The sequence below is a fragment of the Macrotis lagotis genome, chromosome 1 (genome assembly GCF_037893015.1).
Source record: "Macrotis lagotis isolate mMagLag1 chromosome 1, bilby.v1.9.chrom.fasta, whole genome shotgun sequence".
NCBI classification, from domain to species: Eukaryota; Metazoa; Chordata; class Mammalia; order Peramelemorphia; family Peramelidae; genus Macrotis; species Macrotis lagotis.
In genome coordinates, this window is record NC_133658.1 from 160,789,866 (window position 1) to 160,811,554 (window position 21,689).

A 21,689-nucleotide genomic window follows, 5' to 3' on the forward strand; every position below is an offset into this window, starting at 1 on the left:
GCAATTAACCATCTGCTAAGGCAGGGAAAGGTTGCAATCTGTATCAGTGAAGGGCATGTATACCTACTTGAAAAATGAAAACTCTTTTTGACATATTAGAACATTTCAGTGCTTTATACCAAAAGAATTAAAGTTAAGTTTCAGACATTCTGTTGAAGCAAAGAGAAGTATTTGTTGCAAAGAGGGACCTTCCTTTTTTTTTATTTCTATGAATCACACTTCCCAGACTACCTTCTATTTCAATTAAGCTAGTCTTGATTATCTGTTGTCATAAGCACTGATTTTTGAGAGTCATGAAATGCAGAAGATATAGTTACTCCATCCTTCCAGAAGTCTTGTTTTGAGGAAAATGTTGTCTCTGAGGGGGGTAAAATCCCCCCCCCAGTAGAAAATAAAGATTTTTAAAGAAGATGAGCCTAGAATGGAAAAGGGAGATTGGAAAGTGAATTGTTTCTGAGTATAGAGAATGAAGGATTGAAAGGAGGAGAAAGGGCTGCTTTCTTTTAACAACCATTTCCTAGCAAATTCATCCCAAAACTGTCTCTGAAATTGGGAAATGGACACATCAGGAAGGGAGATTCCCTGAATGCTAACCCATTTTTTGCTTCTACTACTCAGTTTCTAGGAAATTTTAGGTGGTCTTTTGAACCAGGAAAAAAATTTTTGCTGGGAGGTACCGTTATGGGTCCTTTTCTCTTCAGACTCTGAACCATGTGATGCACTTCAACGGCCATTTCTCTGGTGAGCTGTTCAATTCTGTTGTTGTTCCTCCACTTATCTGTGGCATCCTCCTTTGGGAATGGATGGTCTAGGTCAGGGGTTGGCTCAGCTGGACAACAAGGTGAATTACCATGGGACTTGCTATCTAGCTGTCAAAATAAGGAATGAAAAGATAATGGGGCCATATAGAAGTACAAGGAACCTCAGAAATCATGTAATTTGCTGCCCTCATCATCCCCACAACACACACACACACACACACACACACACACACACTTTTCAGCTGGGAAAATGAAGTCCCCAAGAGATTGTGACCTTTCCTGAAGACATAGAAGTTATCAATAGCAGATCTGAGATTTGAACACAAATCCTCTAAATCCTGGTTCAGCATGCTTTATTCTGAACTTTGAGGGAATAATAATGGTTTTCCCAATTATCTAGGTTTTCTTTCTCTCTCCCTCTCCCTCTCCCTCTCCCTCTGCCTCCCCCTCCTCCTTCTCTCTCTCTCTCTCTCTCTCTCTCTCTCTCTCTCTCTCTCTCTCTCTCTCTCTCTCTCTCTCTCTCTCTCTCTCCCCTCTCTGCTCTTCCACTTTTGGCACAGATATAACCCCAGAACCTAGAAAACAATTATTCCTTATAAACCCAAGTGATTTCTTAAACTGCTTTCTGTTGTTAACATTGCTCAAATACCCATAGACTTCATCTGAAAGTATAGATAATATTACTTGTATTATCTATGCCATAGGGATGTCATAAGGAAAAAGCTTATTAGTTTTAAAGAGACATAGAAATTTCAGCTATTTAGTGGGTGATCCAGATGACTGCCAATGATTACTAGCCTGAACAGTATCTGGGACAACATAAGAGGTTTCATAGTGAAGAAATAATTATAGACTGCTTTCTTGGTTAATTGTAGATGAATTGTTTCTACATCAAGAACAAAGTAGCCAACAAAAGAATTTTACCCTGTGGCACTAGGTCTCTTGAAACAGCACCCTGGACAATGGTTTCTACACTATTCCCATATCTAACTGCCCTTCCCATTCCTCTCTTCCTAATCATTTCCCATGTTTCCTTGGGGACTGTGTTTAAAATCTTATCTCCCCTAGGAAACATTCCCTGACTACCCTGAATACACTTTTCTCTTTATCTTACTCCAAACACCCTTAGCATTTACAAGAAAGTATATACTCTGATATCAGGTATTCAGAGTAATTCTTAGCCTGAAAATGTCTGATAGGATACAGAGAGTATTGAATAAAGTTCAGTTCTGAAATTGTTCTATATATGTCTGTGTTGTCACCAAGGATTGAGACTAGATCCTCCATTTATTTTAACTCTCTTCCCTCTCTCCTTTCCTTAGTACCTAGTCACATGCATTTAGTAAGTGATTAATTGAACTTGGACAATAAGTTGAAGGGAGGATTTTTCTGAATATTAGCAGCTCTGCCTCTAGCGGGGTGGAAAAACTATCCAAACCATCCCAGTTTTCATCAAAAAGGACCCAAAAGGTTTAAGGCCAGAATTTTTATCTGGGTTCCTTGTTGGTGAAAAGAAGCCTAGAATTGTAGACTTCAGAGATTTATCTCATTGGAAATAAGAATTTAGAATGATAGAAGGAAAAAAATGGTTTGTGCAGAACCATATCACCAAAAAGATAATTTTATTCTTCATTCTTTTATTCTATTTAGGCTTATTCTATTAACAACAGTGACCACCATTCATTATGACCTAAAGTACATAGACCATTGTACTAGACACTGGAGAAGATATAAAGTTTAGAAAAAATCACAGGTCCTATCTTGAAAGAGTTTCAGTAAAAGTATAATGATCAACATTGATTTATAAAAATTCTTCCCCTGGAGTAGTTCTCCAGGTAACAAGATCCCAGGATGTTATTTCAAGTACTACAACATTATAAAATTTAAAACACATAATTCATGGATCTCATCCAATGAGGGTTGCTCATGAAAAGAAGGCAATTTTACAGAATGACCCCCCAAATACTGAGTTATGTTGAGATAGTATTCCTCATAATAACACTATGTTTACTAAGAAGCAGTGAGTGGGTCATAGTGCCCAAAGACAACCATGATTAGATACTGGTTAAGATACAAAATTTAGTTAAAGAACCAGGAATGAATGAATGAATGAATGAATGAACGAACGAATGAATGAATGAAAAACTATTGATCACCTACTGTGTGCCAGGCACTATGCTAGGAAAGATTCAAGTCCCACTTCCAACATACACTGACTGCATCCTGGACAAGTCACTTAATTTGTCACTGCTCAAGGCAACTCTTTGAGACAATAAGTTGCAGAATTGCCCATTTGCTTTGGTAGAAGGAGTTTCTTCATACAGAAATTTCCTACAGCAATGAAAATCACAGCTCCAGTCCCTTTCCTTCACACTAGTAATCATAGGAGGCAGCTTCTCATATGGGTTCTAAAAAAATTATTTTATCCCTTCCCCAAGGTTCCTAAGTCTCTACTCTATTCATTATTTCTTCCTTCCCTGCCTTCCTTCCTTTCCTCCCTCTTTTCTTCCCTTCCTTCATTCCAGCTTTCTTCTTTTCTTTCCTGCTCCCCCCCCTTTCACTTAACAACTGGAACTAAATGTCTATGAAGACACAATTCTAGATATTGTGTGAGAAAAAAAGATATCAGGAATGATATCTGTCTTGAGAAGTGAACATCCTGTCATCATAGGTATATGTATTCAAAGGCAGTATATGCTAAAAGCCAAAGATGAAGGACATGGATGACATACAGGAGTTCAGAGGAGGAGGACACTATTCACTGGGATGAGGGGATCTTTCATCACAGAGAATTTTCCTAGAACTCACTTATTACCCTCAGTTACTTAGCTGGTTCTAAGAGATGGGGTACAGGAAGGATGAGAATGGGATAGTCAAAGATTATAACTACCATACCTTGCACACGTTTTTCCTGGAAGAAGCCACAGCACCATCATCATTCAGGTCAGGGCAAAACTCCTCTGAACCCGCTGGGTCTGAGATTCCTCTTAAAGATGTGACCTGACATGCTGTATTGTCCATTTCTGCTGCTGTGTGACCTTCTTCCTGACTGGACAGGGTCAGATTAGGATCCTCACTTGAAACCCTAACAGACATACCACTGGTCTGCAAGTCCTGGACCAGGAGCTGCAGGACTGAGGTATGGCTGCCTCTCCACACTTGAAGCTGGGTGGCCACATAATGAGCCTCAGCTGCCCACTCCCACTGAAGACTTTCTAGCATTCTAGCTACCTTGTCCTGAGGGTGTTCCAAGAGCATGTGGGCTTTCTGACTAACCTCAGAAGTAAGGAGAATGAAGTGCTCCATTATTCTAAGGAAGCTTTCCTGACCAGTTCCAGACTCCAGACCTTCCTCCACAATTTTCTGAGCCGTTTGGATGCCAGAAGTGATCTGGGTCATATTCTTTCCAAGAGCAACTTTGAACTTTGTCTTGTCAATTTTGGAAGTGCTAGAAGCAGAAAGTACTAGCTGAATAGTATCCTGTATGATCCTTTCATAGTCTTTATTAATGCTGCTGAGGTAGCCTGCCAAGACTTTGGCTTGAAGGGCAAGCTTTCGTTGGAGAAGTTCAAAACGAATGGACAAGTTGGGTACCAAAGAAGGAGAAAGAATAAGGATCTGGGCCACCTCTAGAAGAGCTTCTGTCAGCACATGGACCTCCCCTTGCAGCAAGACCACCTCCCCCTTCACTCTTTCATCACAGCATAACAAAGCAGACAGTCTTGCAGCTTCCTGTAACCTCAGAGAAGTGCTAGCCAGTGGGGCCAATCCATCCTGCAAACCCAACTTGTCCTTCACTACCTGCCTCAGTTCAGTTAGGAAAAGAATATCTCTCCCAATGAAACCATCAATGCCACTCAGCAAAACTTGGACAGTCACAGACCACATAAGGCAGCTTCCTTGGATATTTGTTTCCCCAGTCTTAGGATACTGCAGACGATCTGAGTCTAATACTTTGTCCAGTAAGTGCTGAGCATGAGTCTCCTCTTTCTGGAGTTTAGCTTGAATCTGCAGCAATTGCTCTGGATTTTGGAGTAAAAAAGGGGGCTCCTTATTCACATGCATCTGTCCAGTTTTGTTTGCTAACTCAACCACATCCATTATGTTCTGCCTGACTTCCCTGAAAATCTGCACATTTCTTGGAAGGTCGACAATCTGGATACCACAAAACAGTTGCTGAGAGAGCTGGTACCAGTCACCAGCTATAGCTGCTAAACTTTGGTGGGTTTCAGCAATCTTTTCAGATAGCTGGAGAGCTGCTTCAAGCAATCTCTCTGTACTAAAGGCTGACTCATTTGCAATTTCTTTAGCTAAGCCAATTGTATAAGGTTTTAATGAGATGGCATCTTTGGTCTGTACTATCCCCTTTGACTCAACTGACTTTTGCCCAGTCAAGGCTTCTTGAGCAGCATCAGTACAATTGGCAAGATCCAATAATTCTGTACAAGCAGAACTGACTTCTGAGAGGTCATGGTTCTCTACAGCCAGGACAAGATTGCTAATGATAGGTAGTGGTATCCTCTGTGAAATGACCTTAGAAACCATGAAGCTGAGTTGGGGAATGTTCCTAAAATGACATTCTTCAGGATCATATGAGGTGTTCAAGAATTCTTCTACTACCCTCAACCCTCCAATGAGTTTGTCCATGGGTTCTAGGCTGCTGAACTCTAGGAGGCTGTGAGGAGTAAGGTATAGTTGTCTTTTGGGAGTGATGAATTTATGGCCTTGGTCTCGGAGTGGGCTTAGGATATCTGGATGGTTGGTCCCATACAGACCATCTTGGATACCATGAGTAGAGTTGATAAGAAACTTGGTCTTGTTGAGAAACACATCCTTGGCTTGGATATCATTCCTGTTTTCTAAGCAATGCTCAGCAGCTGCTGTCACTGCTGGAATAGAGTTCTCCATTTGCTGAATTAAAATTCGCAAACCATTCCGAAAAATGGGGTCTCGGTTTTGGTTCACATATCTGTTCACTACTTGGACTATGTGTTTAGCTCGACCCTGAAGATAGGCTACATGCCAGGAAAATTCCTTGGAATTTCCACTATTCAAAGCCCATTCAGAGAAACCCATATGTTCTGCCATTTCTTCAATGGACATAGCCACAAATTCAGAGATATTGAAAACATTATCAAAACATGCCAGCAAGCCCTCTGCTGCCCAAACCCATGCCTGGTACACATCCTGGAAGGTGTTGGAAACCCAGGCAAGATCCATGCTTTCTTGACTCTTGGTGAAAAGGATAAGCATTCTAGCCATTAGTTTTTGGAGACTAGAGATGTTTTCCTCTATTTCTTTTCCAATTTGATGATGAGTACAGCGGACCAAAACCAAATGAGCCACTTTGAACATCTTTCCAGAATGCATGCTGAAAGCATCAATGAAAGTTTGCAGACTTTTAGCAAACTCTTCACTCTCCCAGGAAGAGCCAAGCACTGTAGTCCCCCATGCAGCTTGAATCAATCTTTTCAAAGGTCCTTCGACATCTGTGAAAGTGTCCAGGATCTGGTAGAGAAGTCCAGTCTGCATGGTTTGGTCAAGAATCTGCACCTCACACCTCAGCATGGCCAATTTCTCCCTGAGATCCTTATTTGAACAGTCCACTGAATTGTTCAGGCACTGACCCACCACATTTCTAAGCTCCAACAGGCAATGGCAGCACTGGACTAGCTTCAACTTCATGTGAGGTCTGGAAGATTCAGCTAGGAGCATGCTGTGAAATACCACTGATCCTAAGAGGGAATCAAGGTCCCCCTGAAAGACAAATTCTAGTGTTGGCTCAGCCAGTAGCACCAGGAGCTGTTCCAAGTGCCGAGAGAGCACCCCACTTCTTTCCTGTGGATCTTTCTGTGGTTCACGTTCAGCATTTAAAAGGGCAATCACTTTCTCAAGAGTTTTCTTGGTCAGATCAAAAATGTAGCTCTTTGACTCTCTCACCTGCTGGTTCTGGGGATGACTGAGATTTCCACTTTGGGCTGTGTAGAGCAGAGGGATACACTTCTTCAAGAACTGCAAGCACTGGGCCAGACAGTCACGATGAGCTGACCACTTCAGTTCCAACAGGCGGTGTTCAATCAGGTTATTCAGAAAAATCAAACCTTCAGAGAAATTCTGGAAGTAAGCTAGCAAAGTGGAGATATCCCCTATAGCCTCTAAAGTCCCGAGGTAATTAAGACACCAGCAAGCTGCTTGAATGATCTTCCTCATCACTTCATCATCCTCAATAAGAAGGATCTGTTCGGTAAATCAACCGGACAAAGAAAGGAATTATTTTATTAGAATTTAGGGAATTTCTGGACAAGGAATTTCTCTCTACCCATGCAAATTTATACTTTCTCAGTGTAGGTATTAATTATAAAATACCTAAAAGTTTGCAAAGTGCTTTTAAGTTAACTCATTTGATCCTCCCAATAGCACTTTGAGGTACAGATTTTTTTGGATGGATCTGTAATCTCACAGTTGTGGATAATCCCTGCAAACTATCCATGTCTTCTTAACCATTATCCATTTGTTCCTACAAATCCTCTAAAGGGGATCCACCCAACTTGCTGGGGGATTTCTAGATTTCTTAACATTTTGTATATATCAGTACATAACTATCCCACCTCCTTTTCCAATCACTCATTGCTCTAATGATTTCTGTTATGCTGTTTCTACTAAACAGTTTTTGACTCATGATTCACAGTTGCATAATCATTCCTCTCTGTTGCCATCTGGGGGTCATATAATTTTAATTCTTCAAGAGTCTGTTGTTGGCACTCTATAATCCACAGCATATGACATCACATTGAGAATATTAAGATCACACGATCATAGATTTAGAGTTTGAAAGGTTAACATCACTCTTGATTTACAGATGAAGAAACTGAGGCCCAGAGAAATAAAGAAATATACCTAAGGTAACACAGGTACTAAGAAGAAATGAATTTGAACCCAATCCCTTTGACATCAAGGCCATCATTCTCTCCAGTGTTTCATGCTCCCTCCTATAAGTATTAAAGCAAATTGTTGAAAAATATATGTCAGAAAAAATTTTGGAGTCACTAAAAACTACTGCAATTTCCAAATGTAATCCAGCCTACTCATTATGTCCTGTTTAATTCTAGGACAAGTTTTTCATTTATCTACAAGTTATATGTATTGATTTATAGAACAATTCTAGGCTTTTCCATTGAACTTCATATCATAGTCTGAACAATAATTATCCTTTGTCCACTTGACTATTTCTTTGTGACTAGTTAGACCAAATATTTTAAAGAGAAAGGGGATATCATGAAGGAGACTTTATAATTCTCTGAGGTTTAATGTAATCATCACAATGTCTTATTATTATTATTGAGCCTAGTTAGACATTAAGTCAGAGGATCATGAAAGTTTTCTCTGTTGAAGTTCATCTTTAAGTCAATTGTGATTTTTTACAACTGAAGGGGAGACATTTTAATAGAGGAAAGCCTTTAATATGAAATTTTGGTTCCACTGAATAAAACTCAATAAAATTTTGTAGATATGTCACAGTAGGCATTTAAGTTGGTAGTTATTTTAATCACCTTTTTCAATAAAAAGATTTGTGATTTTTTTCTAGGTGTTTAATATCCTCTTCTCTTTCAGATACTATCAAAATTAATCTCTTACTGGTCCCAAATTATATTTTGTCTTCAGTATCAATCTCTTCTGTTCATATTTGCTCTATTATAGTTTCTCTTCCTATCTTATTTTCTTTAGTGAAATTTCTTTGCTCCTTGTAGTATATCAGAAACTTTGATACTTCAGTTTGGATATGATAGCTATACTATTATGACTCTAACTGCTAATTGTATCCTCTAGGATTCTATCCCAGATCCTTTCCTCTTCTCCCTTGCAACAATTTCACTTAATGATCCCATCAACTTACATAGTTTCAAAGATCATCTCTATGCAGATGACTCTCAGATCTTTTTGAGTAGTTCTAACCTCTCTTTTGACCTCCAGTCTCGCAACTGCCTATTGAACATCTTGAACTGCATTTCCCATAGACAGTTTAAACTCATCATGTCTAAAATAGAAACCCCCTCCTTAAGCTCTTTCCCTTTCCAATTTGCCATTTCCTCTTGGATGTACTGTTATCCTCCCAATTATCCAACATTATAACCTAGATGTCATCCTTGACTCATCATTCACTTTCAACTCTCCATATCCTGTCAATTTTTGCCTTTAGAAGATCTCCTATGCCCCCTTCTCTTGCATATGGGCTGGTAGTTATTGATATTTTCAATTTATTCTATTTATATTCTAATCCCTGGGTATTTGAAACAATCTTCTAGTCAAACTCCTTGCCTCTCAAGACCCTCCAACCTCAAATTCATCCTCCATTCAGCTCTAAAGTTCATCTTCCTAAAGTACAGATATTACCATATCAACATTCAGTGAACTTCAGTGGTTCCATATTGCCTCCAGGATCAAATATAAAAATAGGGTTTGACTAAATGCCAAAAGTCCTTCATAACCTGATCCCTTCCTATCTTTTTAGTCTTTAACACTTTACTCCTCTCAACAGATTCTGTCATTGAGTGACACTGGCCTCCTTGTTGTGTGCATTTCCTGACCCCAGGCATTTTCACAAGCTGCCCATCATAACTAAAATGTTCTCCTTCCTCATCTCTGCCTCCTTCCTGCTTTCCCTGCTTTCCTTTAAACCTCAGCTGAACTCCTACCTTCTATAAGTAGCTTTTCCTAATCCTCCTTAATCCTACCTTTATGACTTGGGCAAGTCATTTAAACTGTTTTCCTCAGTTTCAATTTCCTCAACTGTAAAGTGGAGATAATAACAGTACCTACCTTGCAGAAGTACTTAGTACAGTACCTGATACATAGAAAATTCTACATAAATGTTTGTTTCCATTCCCCTTTCTCTTCCTACAACATTACCTTGCATCCATAATTACATAATCATGTATCAGGATTAGTCTATACATAGGTAAGGGATAGGAACCAGATATGCCTTGGCTCAAAATGGTGACTACTAGATTATAATTCTCTCTTATCCTTCAGTGTGACAAGTCTAATGATGTCTGAATATATTCTAGGTAAATCCTTTTGTTAACCTGAGAAAAATCATAAAACTATTCTAAGTATTGACTTTCTTATCTGCAAAATGAAGGTATAAGACTGAATAATCTCAAAGGTAGCTCTAAAACAAAATGACATAATAGAAAAAGATCTTAATTTGAAAGTCAAAAGACCTGGATTTGAAGATTTGTTTTGCCACTTTTTAGCAAAGTGACTTCAGATGAGACATTGAGACTCAGTTTCTTTATCTGTAACATGGGAATAATAACATATCTACAAATTATTGTTCTTTAAGAATGTTCATTGTAAACTGCAACGTGCTTATAGAAATGAATCATTATTCAGAACTTGGTGCAATAGGCATATAGTAGGCACTTAATAAGTCTTTGTTATTTGATTATTTTTTGCAAGGCAATGGGGTTAAATGACTTGCCTAAGGTTACACAGCTGGGCAATTATTAAGAGTCTGAGGCTGGATTTGAACTCAGGTACTCCCGACTCCAGGGCCAGTGCTCTATCCACTGTGCAACCCAGCTGTCCCTTGTTGATTAATTTTTGTAATTGCATGTTTAAACAGATGGAAAGTCATCCTTCCTTAGTCAACCTCACCTTTACTGTTCCAACCAAGATCTTCTGAGCTGTGATGATCAGCTCATCCTTGTGGCTCTGATTATTTGGGTGAATATGGAGTTTCTGAGAAACTAGCAATATGTTCTTCCCAGACAAAAGTAAAAGTTCAGCTGCTGGTACCATTTCCACTTTCACCACCTCCTCATCAGACTCTCCTGCCAGCCTGGACAGAATATATTATTTTAAAACTCATTTTGCCCATATCTTTATTCTTGTAGTAATCAAAGAGAAATACAAGTGGGATCATATCAATAAATTCCATTTCAAAGGAGGATTCTATATATTTAATCATATATTAATGTAATAGACTATAATAATATGATATGGTATGGTATAATATCACATTATATAGTATAATATGACCTATATGATAAGATATAATATAGTAGAATATATTGGGGGATATAATATAACCAAAAGCCATCCCCTAATAGAAAAGTAATTATAAGATATGAACAAGCAGTTATCAAAAGAATTGCAAACAATTAACAATCTTATAAAAAGATGCTCCAAATTACTAATAAAGAAAGAGATGCAAGTCAAAAAACCATGAGCTTTTTCACCTCACACCTTGCAAATTGGCAAAGATGACAAAAGATGATAATAGTCAATACTGAATGGATTATAGAAAGATTGGTATATGGTCACATCATTGATGAAGCTGTGAATCAGTTCAACTGATTTGGAAACAATGTGGAATTATGCAAATTGAGTAAACCATTTATACTTTTAGACTCAGAAATTACACTATTGAGCTTATAACCTAAGGAAATTATTGTTAAAAATAAAAGTCTCCATAGCACCTTTTGTGGTAGCAAAGAATCAGAAACAAAGTAGATGCCCATCAAATAAGGCATGGCTAAACAGCATAGTATACATGAATATGGAATGGAATATTATAACTCTGCTGTAAGTAGAAGGCTTATGCAAGTGATGAAAATAAAATAAGCAGAGCCAAGAAAATAATATCACATATAAAATAATATGTAAATAGGAAGAACAACCCACAAACAATAAAAGTGAATTTTTCAAAATTACAAAGATTGAGTATGGCCCCAAAGAGGAGACATGAAAATACATCCCTACTCAACTCCTTTGCCAAAATGGGATGTCCACAAGTGTGGAAACTATATCATATATAGTTTCAGACTATTTTTTGATTTATTTGTAGGATTTGCTGGGTTTTGTGAAATGGTTCTCTAAAAGGCAGAGGGGAAGGATACTGGCAATGTAAAAAAAAAGACATCACTGAAACTTATTATTTATAACTATACTTTTTATTTTTAAATAGAAAATATATAAGTTTGTTATTATTTTTTCCATTTTTAAACATTTTTATTCAAAGTTTTGAATTCCAAATTCAATATCTTCTTCCCTCTTTTCCTCCCCTTTCTGCTTCCCTGATATGATAAGCATTGTACATGTGCAATTATGCAAAGTGTTTCTATATTGGTCATTTTATTTAAAACAATTCAAATAGAAGAAAGAAAATTAAGGAAAGTGAAAAAATAGTGTGCTTTAGTCTATATTCCAGTTCTTTCTCTGAAGGTGGATAGTATGCTTCATCATTAATCATTTGGGATTATCTTGGGTCATTGCATTGCTAAGAATAGCTTAGTCATGCTGTTATTGTGTACAATGTTCTCCTGGTTCTGATCACTTCACTATGCCTCAGTTCATGTAAGTCTTTCCAGGTTTTTCTGATATTATCCTATTTGTTATTTCTTAAAGCACAACAAAATTCCATAAACTGCAGTTTTTTTAACTGTTGCCCAATTGATAGTCATTCCTCTGATTTTCAATTCTTAGCCACTACAAAAAAGAGCTGTTATACATATTTTAGTACAAAAAGATCCTTTTCCCTTTCTTTGGATATCTTGGAGACATAGTCCTAGCAGTGGTATTGCTGAAACAAAGGGTTTGCACTTTTTTAGTCTTTGGGGCATAGTTCTAAATTACTCTCTAAAATGGTTGGATCAGTTCACAACTTCACCAACGATGCATTAATGCCCCAGTTTTCCCACATCCCCTCCAACAACCCATATTTTCCTTTTCTGTCCTATTAGCCACTATGATAGGTGTAAGGTGATATCTCAGAGTTGTTTCAATTTGCATTTCTCTGATCAGTAGTGCTCTAGAAGACTTTTCATTTAATTAGCTTTGATTTCTTCATATGAAAACTGATTTTTCATATCCTTTGACCATCTATCAATTGATGAATAACTTATATTTTTATAAATTTGACTCAGTTCTCTTTATACTTGAAAAATGAAGGCTTTATCTGAGATAGTTGTTGCAAAAATTTTTTCTCAGTTTTCTGCTTTCCTTAAAATTTTAGTTGCATAGGTTTTGCTGTGCAAAACTTTTTTTAATTTTATATAATCAAAATTACTTAATATTGTTAATGCTCTCTATATTCTTCCCTTATCCTTAAATCTGACAGATAATTCCATGATCTCTTAATCTGGTTATGGCATCACTCTTTTTTTTTGGTTTTTGCAAGGCAAATGGGGTTAAGTGGCTTGCCCAAGGCCACACAGCTAGGTAATTATTAAGTGTCTGAGGCCAGATTTGAACTCAGGTACTCCTGACTCCAGGGCCAGTGCTCTATCCACTGTGCTACCTAGCCACCCCTAGCATCACTCTTAATGTCTAAATCATGTACCCATTTTGGCCTGATCTTGGTTTGTGGTATAAAATGCTGGTCTATATCTAATTTCTTCAATAATCTTTTCTAGTTTTCCCAACAGTTTTTATCAACAGGGAAAAAACCCAGAACTTTTTGGCTGGTAAAACTGGGAACTTAAATGTGATGTATAACAACATTTTTGGAAATATTTGGATCAGCCATTATCAAGCATGTACTAAATTCAAATAAAGGAAATATACTCTTGAGTGCCTTTCAATTTAAAAAAAAAAATGTATTAAACCCCCTACTGTTTACAAAACATTGTTATAAGCCTGTTAAAAGACAACATTGCTATCTCATGACAGGACTTGAGAGTTGCTATTAAATATGCTGAAGCAATATCTATAAGAACTGAAATCACATAAACAAGTCCTGAGAAAGTAGGACAGAGAACTAGTATATCTGAGAGACAGAGGTTATTGAAGGATAATGAGTAGGGCCTTGTTCAGATGGGACAGGACACCAACATCATGAAAATTCTGAATGCCTGGAAGTCAAGGAGAAACTGAGGAAAGGGAGGAGGAAGAAAATGAAAGATGAATATGCAAGGTTGGGTACCATAGAAAATGCATGTTGATCTAAGAAAATGCATGTTGTCTAGGCTAAGAGTTTTTAACTATTTTTGTATCATTTTGTATTTTTGACCATCTGGCAAAGCCTATAACTCCTTCTAAAAATATGTTTTAAAATATTAGGGAATGCTAAATTTCTTTGAGAGGTTAGTGAAAATAGAGATGTCATTTTTTCCTATCCAAGTTCATAGACCTGCTAGAATTTATCCACAGAGGGGTCCATGGGTCCCAGGAATTGTTTAGGGCCAAGACTGTGTGATAAAGAAGCATAGGTAACTGAAGGAGAATTCCAAACCTGGGATCTATAGACTCTTTTAGAGAGTTTATGAACCTGGATTAGGAAAAAAATTACATCTTTATTTTTACTAACTTTGGGTTTCTTTTGTAATACTCTGCATTTTATTTTACGTATTTAAAAAATACATTATTCTGAGATGGAATCTATAAGACTCCAAAGATATTTTTGACATGCCAAAAAAGTTAAGAATCCCCCAATAACTGATGGAATCTGAAAGCAGATCAAAGCATACTCTTTTTTTTAACTTTATTTTTTCTTTTGTTTGTCTGCTTTCTTTCTCTTTTTTTTTAGGTTTTTGCAAGGCAATGGGGTTAAATGACTTTCCCAAGGTCACATAGCTAGGTAATTAGTCTGAGGTCACATTTGAACTCAGGTCCTCCTGATTCCAGGGCAGGTGTTCTATTCACTGCACCATCTAGTTGCCCCTTATCTGTTTTCTTTTGCAGTATGGCTAATATGGAAACTATTTTGCATGACTAAACAAGTATTATTTATAGCAAATTTCTTTCCTTCTCAAAGAGGGGGGATAGGCTAGAAATGAGGAAGGGAAAGAATGTGGAAGACAAAATTTAAAGAAAAAACAAATGTTAAAAATTGATTTCATATGTAATTAAGAAAAAATAAAATAAAAGGAGATATATAATACTCTTCCTATACAACACTCCTTACATAGGCAGATCCTCTGCAAGAAAGGTCCTAGACAAAGGCTTACTTGACACTAATAACATCTCTCTCAAAGCATTCAATTTGCTCTAAAATTTATAAAGCAAAATTCCTCATAGTAAACCTATGAGCATATATATTTCATGTGATATATGAGGAAACTGAGTCTGAGAGAGATGACAGAATTTGACAATGTACAGAAAGTATTATAAACCTGGCCTAGGTCTTCAACTTCAAGGCCTCTTCTCTTTATACTATACTACATTTACTAAGACAGTACAGGAAAACGTTTAATCCCTAAGGAGATTAAAAGCTCTTATAGAGCTAGTTGGTACTATGCAAAAGCATTTTTCCTGATCTATCTCAGAAAAGAAAGAGTGAGGATACAGTCCAGGCCAGCTACCAGGAAACCAGGCCAGGGCCAATCAGCCAATCTTGAGAGATGCTGAAGTTGCAAATTCTTCCTAAAACCTCAAGCAAAGGAAAAGAAATGACAAAGGCTTCCCTGAACTGTACCTTGGCACTTAATTCCCTTTTCTCTGTGCTGATTATTACCATTCTGCCCCTCTGGAAACTCTCTTAGGAATTTCTCTAAAAGCCTAATGGAGCCTGAACCCAATGTGTAATATTAATTATTTGCAATTGAACCCTGGGATGCAAGTTTTATGGTTTCACCATGGATTGTAGGATGGATAATTCCCTTCAGAATCAATGTACCTGCAGCCCACAGTGCAACAGAATAGTCAGTTTGCATTGAAACGACTGGAAAGCAAGTCATATAAGATTGAATTTCCTCAACATTAATTTTATATCACAATTTAATCTGTAAGGAATTTCAACTGAGTATTTAATGCACTTAGGGATATATAAATGAGATTTAAACAACCCCTTTCTCAAAGTAAGAACTTCCCTGAAATTTGCTACAGCATCATAAACCATAGAATGTTGTAACTGAAAGGGACCTTAGGGGTTAACAAGTGATTGAATCATGAAATGCCTAGGACTGGAAGACACTTTATGGATCAGTTATCTCACTAGAGATGAAGTAACTTTTTTGGAATTTTGGATAGCTTAGATGATTTGCTTAAGATCACAGAGTGAATAACAACTTTTAGCTACTCAAAACAGCTTCCAGTGATCTAGTCTAGAGTTCTTTATGCTGTTTCTCTCATATGTTCATTAACTGACTTTTTCTGGGTTCAACCATTAAGGAAACTCTTGGCTCCTTCTACTTACTGAGAAAGGGATCACCTTTGAGGGCCTATCCAACTCAAGGCCCTTTTTCTGTCTTCATCCTTCTTGAGCAGTCTACAAAATTTAACAATTGATCATGTCATTCTTTATAGTCTTTCATCTTCTGATTTCCACATTACTGGTCTCCCCTGATTTTCTCACCTATCTGACTATTCCTCAGTTTTCTTTGCTGGTTTATTTTTCTCTTCTCTTCTCCCTCTTCCACCTAAATCTGGGTATCCATGAAGATTTTTTCTTCAGTCTTCTCCTGTATTTCTGCTCCTTCCCTTGTTCATGTTATTTGTTCTCACTATACCTATAGTATAAGAAAATTGTGAACTCAGAGAACCTGTGTTCCTACATCTTTGATACTTGCTACTTGTGTGACCTTGGGTAAATAAATGTCTTAACTTCTCTGGAACTGAATTTTCTCCTCATAAAATGAGAGATTTGGATAGATTGCCTCTGAGATTCCCCTCTAGCTATAGATCCATGATCTAGAAAAATGACTTCCAAATCTACATCTTCATTCCCTACATCTCTTCAGTCTGGAATTTCCCACTGCCTATTGGACCTCTATATCTTGGAATCTTACTGAATAATTCAAATTCAATATATTCTATTCCTGTTGCCAGAGCTACTATTCATTCCCCCGTCTTACAAACTTGAAATCTTTGGGTCATCTTTGATTCTCCCCTAACTAGCTTTACCCCATTCCTCCAATAAACTGCCAAATTTAGTCAATTCTAGTCACTGCCCCTTTGTGTTCCTTGCTTTCTACTCCCACTGCCACTTCCCTCATTACTTTTTACCAATAGTAGATTAGACTCCTAATACATCTTCCTGCCTCTTGTCATTCTTCTCTATGGGCCAATCTTCATACTACTATCAAAGCATTGTTCCAAGACACAAGTCTAATCAAATAATTCCCTAGTTCACCTTTAGTCAGACCCCCATTATCTAAAGAGGATTAAAATACAAGCTCCATACTCTGGCATTCAAGGCCCTCTGCAGTCTGAATCCAACCTACTTTCTAATTTTATTTTATTTTTTTTATTTTTTTTAGATTTTTGCAAGGCAAACGTGGTTAAGTGGCTTACCCAGGGCCACACAGCTAGGTAATTATTAAGTGTCTGAGACCGGATTTGAACCCAGATACTCCTGACTCCAAGGCCAGTGCTTTATCTACTATGCCACCTAGTCGCCCCCTACTTTCTAATTTTATCTCACATACTCCCTTACATTCCAAACAATTTTAGACTAGTGTCATTCTCTGATCTTGTCCTACCCTTTCCTATTTCTGTACAGTCAATATATTTTGTTTAAACTGAATTGCTATTGAAATTATTTAAACTTTCTAAGTTTCTCATCTATAAAATTAAGGAGTTGAAACAGAGTGAACCTTTAAAAGTCTTTCCTAGGATCATATCTAGAATTTGTCTACCTGAAAGATGAGCCCTGGAAATAATGTTTAAGTTATTTTTTACTTGAACAATTCCAGTGAAAAAAGACTAAAACAAGAACTCCTGCTCAATCTGAGTCAGCTAAATGGTTCAATGGAGACAGGATCCTGGAGGCAGGAAGCTATAGATAACCCAGACATAGAGCAACAATGTGACACACTCTTAAATCACTTAAATCACTTTTTGACTACATTTCTTTATCTGGAAGATACAATGAAGATGATAGCTCCTACTTTTAGTGTTTGTGAGGATAAAATGAAATAATATTTGTAAAGTGCCTTATTACTCCTAGTGTACTATCTATATTATTATTGTTCATCTTTATTTATCAATATTTTTATCAGCATATTTGTCTACATTATTATTGTTCATCTGAAATCCTTGAACTTTTTAAAATATTTTTGAGAACTGCATTCTAATTTAATTGATTTCCCTCATAATTCTATGTATTTTATTTAATGCATTTAAAAACATTAATCTAAAAGGGGGAGAAGGGATATAGGCTTCAAAGACTGCCAAAGGGACTCAAGTGCATAGAGTTCTCTACTTAGATTCAGGAATAAAAAGGATAGCTAACATTTATTTGGCCCTTTAGTGTTTTTAAAATGCTTCACACATATCATCTCATTTGCTCTATCCTGAGAGATAGGTACTAGTATCTCTCTTGTATAGATGAAAACCCTATTTGAGAGTTATTGAGATTTTTCCAAGGTAGCACAATCAGTAAGTATCTAAAGCAGGATTTTAATTTGGGTCTTCTTGATTCCAACTATGCACCCATCACCTGGATTCAAATGCAGCATCTCATATTTATTATGCACCTAAAGTCCTTAACTTCTTTGACCTCAGTCCTCTTAACTATGCAATGGAGATTATCTACCTTACAGGGTTATTGTAGGAATCAAATGGAATAATATATGTAAAACATATTGAGAATTTTAAAGTGATTCATGAATGTCAACCATTAGCAATTATTATTATGGACAGAATATAATCATTACCAATAGAGGGAATTTCCAGTACTAAAAAAAAGATAGATCTTTGACACAATGAGGTCAAATTAGACTTTAGACAAAGGTATTATTAAAAATTCACAATTGATGCCACCATATGCTTTGACAAAAGACACTCATAAGTGGGTTTTGATTTGGGAAATTATTACCTTCTTGCAAGAATTGCTAGTTGTTCACTGGCTTTTGCCAATTCCTCTGCCATTGCCCCTAAGCCAGCAAATGCTTCATTCTCCACATCTCTCCTTTCCATTGAGATAATTAAATGGCAAAGCTGGGCAACCATTGGGGAGATAATTCTTTCAATATTTTTGTTATAGGTGATTGAGCTGATGTCATACAAGTGAAAAACCTCCATTGGTTCAACCTGCAAATAGAATGTGGTATACATTTATAAATATTGACAACTTCAATTGTTTCTCTTAAAGTATAGCTGGATGGGCAGCAAGACTATGCTGTGACAGTTCATTTATTTTGAATCTATCAGTCAAAAAGGTGTCACAAATCATGTTTGTAGCCCATGGAAAGGAAGAGTATATGTCCTTTCTCCCTTCTTGTGGAATGGTGAAGGTCCACAAGGTCATAGATTTAGAGCTGAAAGGGATCTTAGGGATCATCTAGTCATTGCCTCTTCTTTTACAGAAGAGGAAACTGAGACCCAAGAACATGTCCATTTAATCCCCCTCCTCTCAGGTATCCTTGTTGTGGGTATCCCAGAGTGGTCCATTTCATTACCAAGTTGATTTGTTTGACCTACTGTTATAAATAAATAGATATTTACAATCACTGATTGCATCCCACCTACCAAAGGAGCGTTTAATTGTACAATCCATCCCTGATCTGTGATCTAGTGATTCCAGCCCTAAACAGGTCAAGCATACCAGAAAGAAACGGCACCCAACTTGAAAGAAAGGAAGTTGGTCAAAGGATACACAAACCTATTCACAGTGTGTACAGCATTTTGGAGGGTGACCAGGATTGTTTTATTAAATGTTTAACAACTGACTTTCCTCTCCCCACAAAAAAAAAAAAAAAGGCTGACTGATTAAAGGAAGGAGCCAAAGAGGCAGAGGTGATAAGGTAGGGATAAGGCTATGATGAAGTGAGCTGTGAGGATCTTCCAGATTTCTGCAGCATAATGAAGAAAGTACAGAGACTCTAGAATAGAGCCAAAAGAGACTTTATACATATGTTTGTTTGTTTGTTTGTTCATATTACCTGAAAAAAATCTGTGATTTATGAGTACTTCTACATTAACTGAAAAAACCTGTAGTTTGTCTAGTCAAATAAAAACTACTTCATCTACTGCCTGTTTTAATATGAATTTGGGTTAACAGTGGCACAAAGTTGCCAAAATTTCAATACCACTACACATTGACAGTAATAATAACAATAATTATAATAATTTATTAAATGCCTTCTATTTGCCAGAGTCTGTGCTATATGCTTTACAGATATTTTCTCATTTGATCCTCACAACAACACTGAGGGTAGGTACATACCTCCAATTTACAGTTGTAGAAACTGAGGCAAACAGTGGTTGAGTGCCTGGCCCAGAGTCACAAAGCTAGTATGCCCACAGTCATAGAACTGCCTGAAGCTGAATTTGACCTCCGGTCTTCTTTCCTACAGGCTCAGTACTCTTTATATTTTGCCACCTAGCTGCCTGCCAAGTGCTCCTACATGTAGAGATGCCACCCAATGATACATAATGTTGCTAAAGTCAGCACTTTCCACCTTCCCGCTTCTTCCCTCCAACTTATGTTCAGTTAGATCCTCATTATGATTGGAATTTTGGCCTCAACACTAGAGTTGCTTCAAATTGACAGTGGAAGGAAGATCAAGACAGTGGTATATTTAGACAAGATGCAAAGAACATTTGGCCTATGGACTGGATTCAATTCAGTCCAGCAAGTACCTATTATGTGTCAGACAATGTGAAGTTTTAGATAAAAAACTGCTATCAGTTAGGATGTTCTCTCTCCTCTGACACATACTCATCATGTGTCCTTGAACAAGTCACTTATAAAGCCCCAAACAACTCTAAAAATATAAGCTACAGAACAGATATTGATCTATACTAGTAAAGAAAATTTTTTCATTAGACATCATCTATACCAATAAAATTATAGGTTCAGTACCAAAAAACCCCCAACAATCTGTTCAGGGCACTGTGTCACACATTGCAGATAGAAATAGAGAGATGACACAGACTCTGTTTACAAAGAGACCACTATAATAATATGCAAGCTATGGTGCAAGGGAGGCCAGAGGTGCTATATAGGGTAAATCCATACCAAGTGCTACAATAAATTTCAGGAGGGACCTTTAACATTAGGGGAAAGGATGGGTAGTATCAGGGAAGGTTTCCTCGAGGAGTAGAAATGGAATTGTGTCTTGAAGGAATGGAAAAATGGAATTAGAGTTCATAGGCACAAAAATAAGAGAGGGTAGAGGATAAGAGTAAAGATTGGTGAATAGTCCACTTTGACTAGAACAAATAATATGTGAAGATATGTAAGGTGAGAATAAAGTGGGTTGGAGTCAAATTATGGAGGAACTTTATAGTAAATCAGACTCAGGTGTTAATGCTTTATAAATGCTTTTCCTAGCAGTAGTAACTAAGAATGACTAATATTTTCTGAATAGAGGAAGTGATATGATCACAGCAGGTGCATTAAGAAAATTACTCAGGAAGTGGAGTGAAGGATGGATTGCAAATGGAATAGACCAGAAGAAGAGAGACTAGGGAGAAAGCTATTACCATAATCTAGGTCAGATGAAATGAGAGCCTCTGGACAAGATGGGTTGCATTAGGAATTGAAAAGAGAAATGAGGGGCGGCTAGGTGGCACAGTGGATAGAGCACCGGCCCTGGAGTCAGGAGTTCAAATCTGACTTCAGACATTTAATAATTACCCAGCTGTGTGGCCTTGGGCAAGCCACTTAACCCCACTGCCTTACCCCCCCCCCCAAAAAAAAGAAAGAAAGAACGAAAAGAAAAGAGAGATGAGAAAAGAAAAAGACAGGATTTACAGCAGATTAGAGTTGGAGAGACAAGGGGGAAAAAGGGAAGGGGGGAGGAGGGGCAGAAACAAAGATGACTCAAAGGTTTCTGACTTAGGTGACTCAGGAGTATGGTGGCCTTGACAGAAGTGGAAAATTTAGGGGGAAGGATAGTGGGAGAGAAGAAAATTAGTCTAATTTTGGATCTGGTTCTGGATCAATTTCATCTGGCAAGAACCAAGAAGCAATTCCAGAAACATAATGTAGCTTTAAAAGGATTGGGTAGTGATGTCCTGAAAAGCCTCAAGGATTTCAGA

General features: G+C 37.3%; 1 protein-coding gene across 1 annotated transcript in view; it reads right to left on the reverse strand.

Annotated features, from left to right (window-relative positions):
• LOC141518144 (uncharacterized) overlaps nt 1–21,689 on the reverse strand; it is a 36,479-nt gene that overhangs the window by 2,601 nt on the left and 12,189 nt on the right. Inside the window, exons 2-5 of the mRNA XM_074229919.1 lie at nt 18,520–18,734; nt 10,419–10,602; nt 3,657–6,998; nt 678–869 (exon numbers count right to left, since the gene is read on the reverse strand). Coding sequence (XP_074086020.1) covers nt 678–869; nt 3,657–6,998; nt 10,419–10,602; nt 18,520–18,734 — 3,933 coding nt within the window. The remainder of the gene's footprint in view (nt 1–677; nt 870–3,656; nt 6,999–10,418; nt 10,603–18,519; nt 18,735–21,689) is intronic.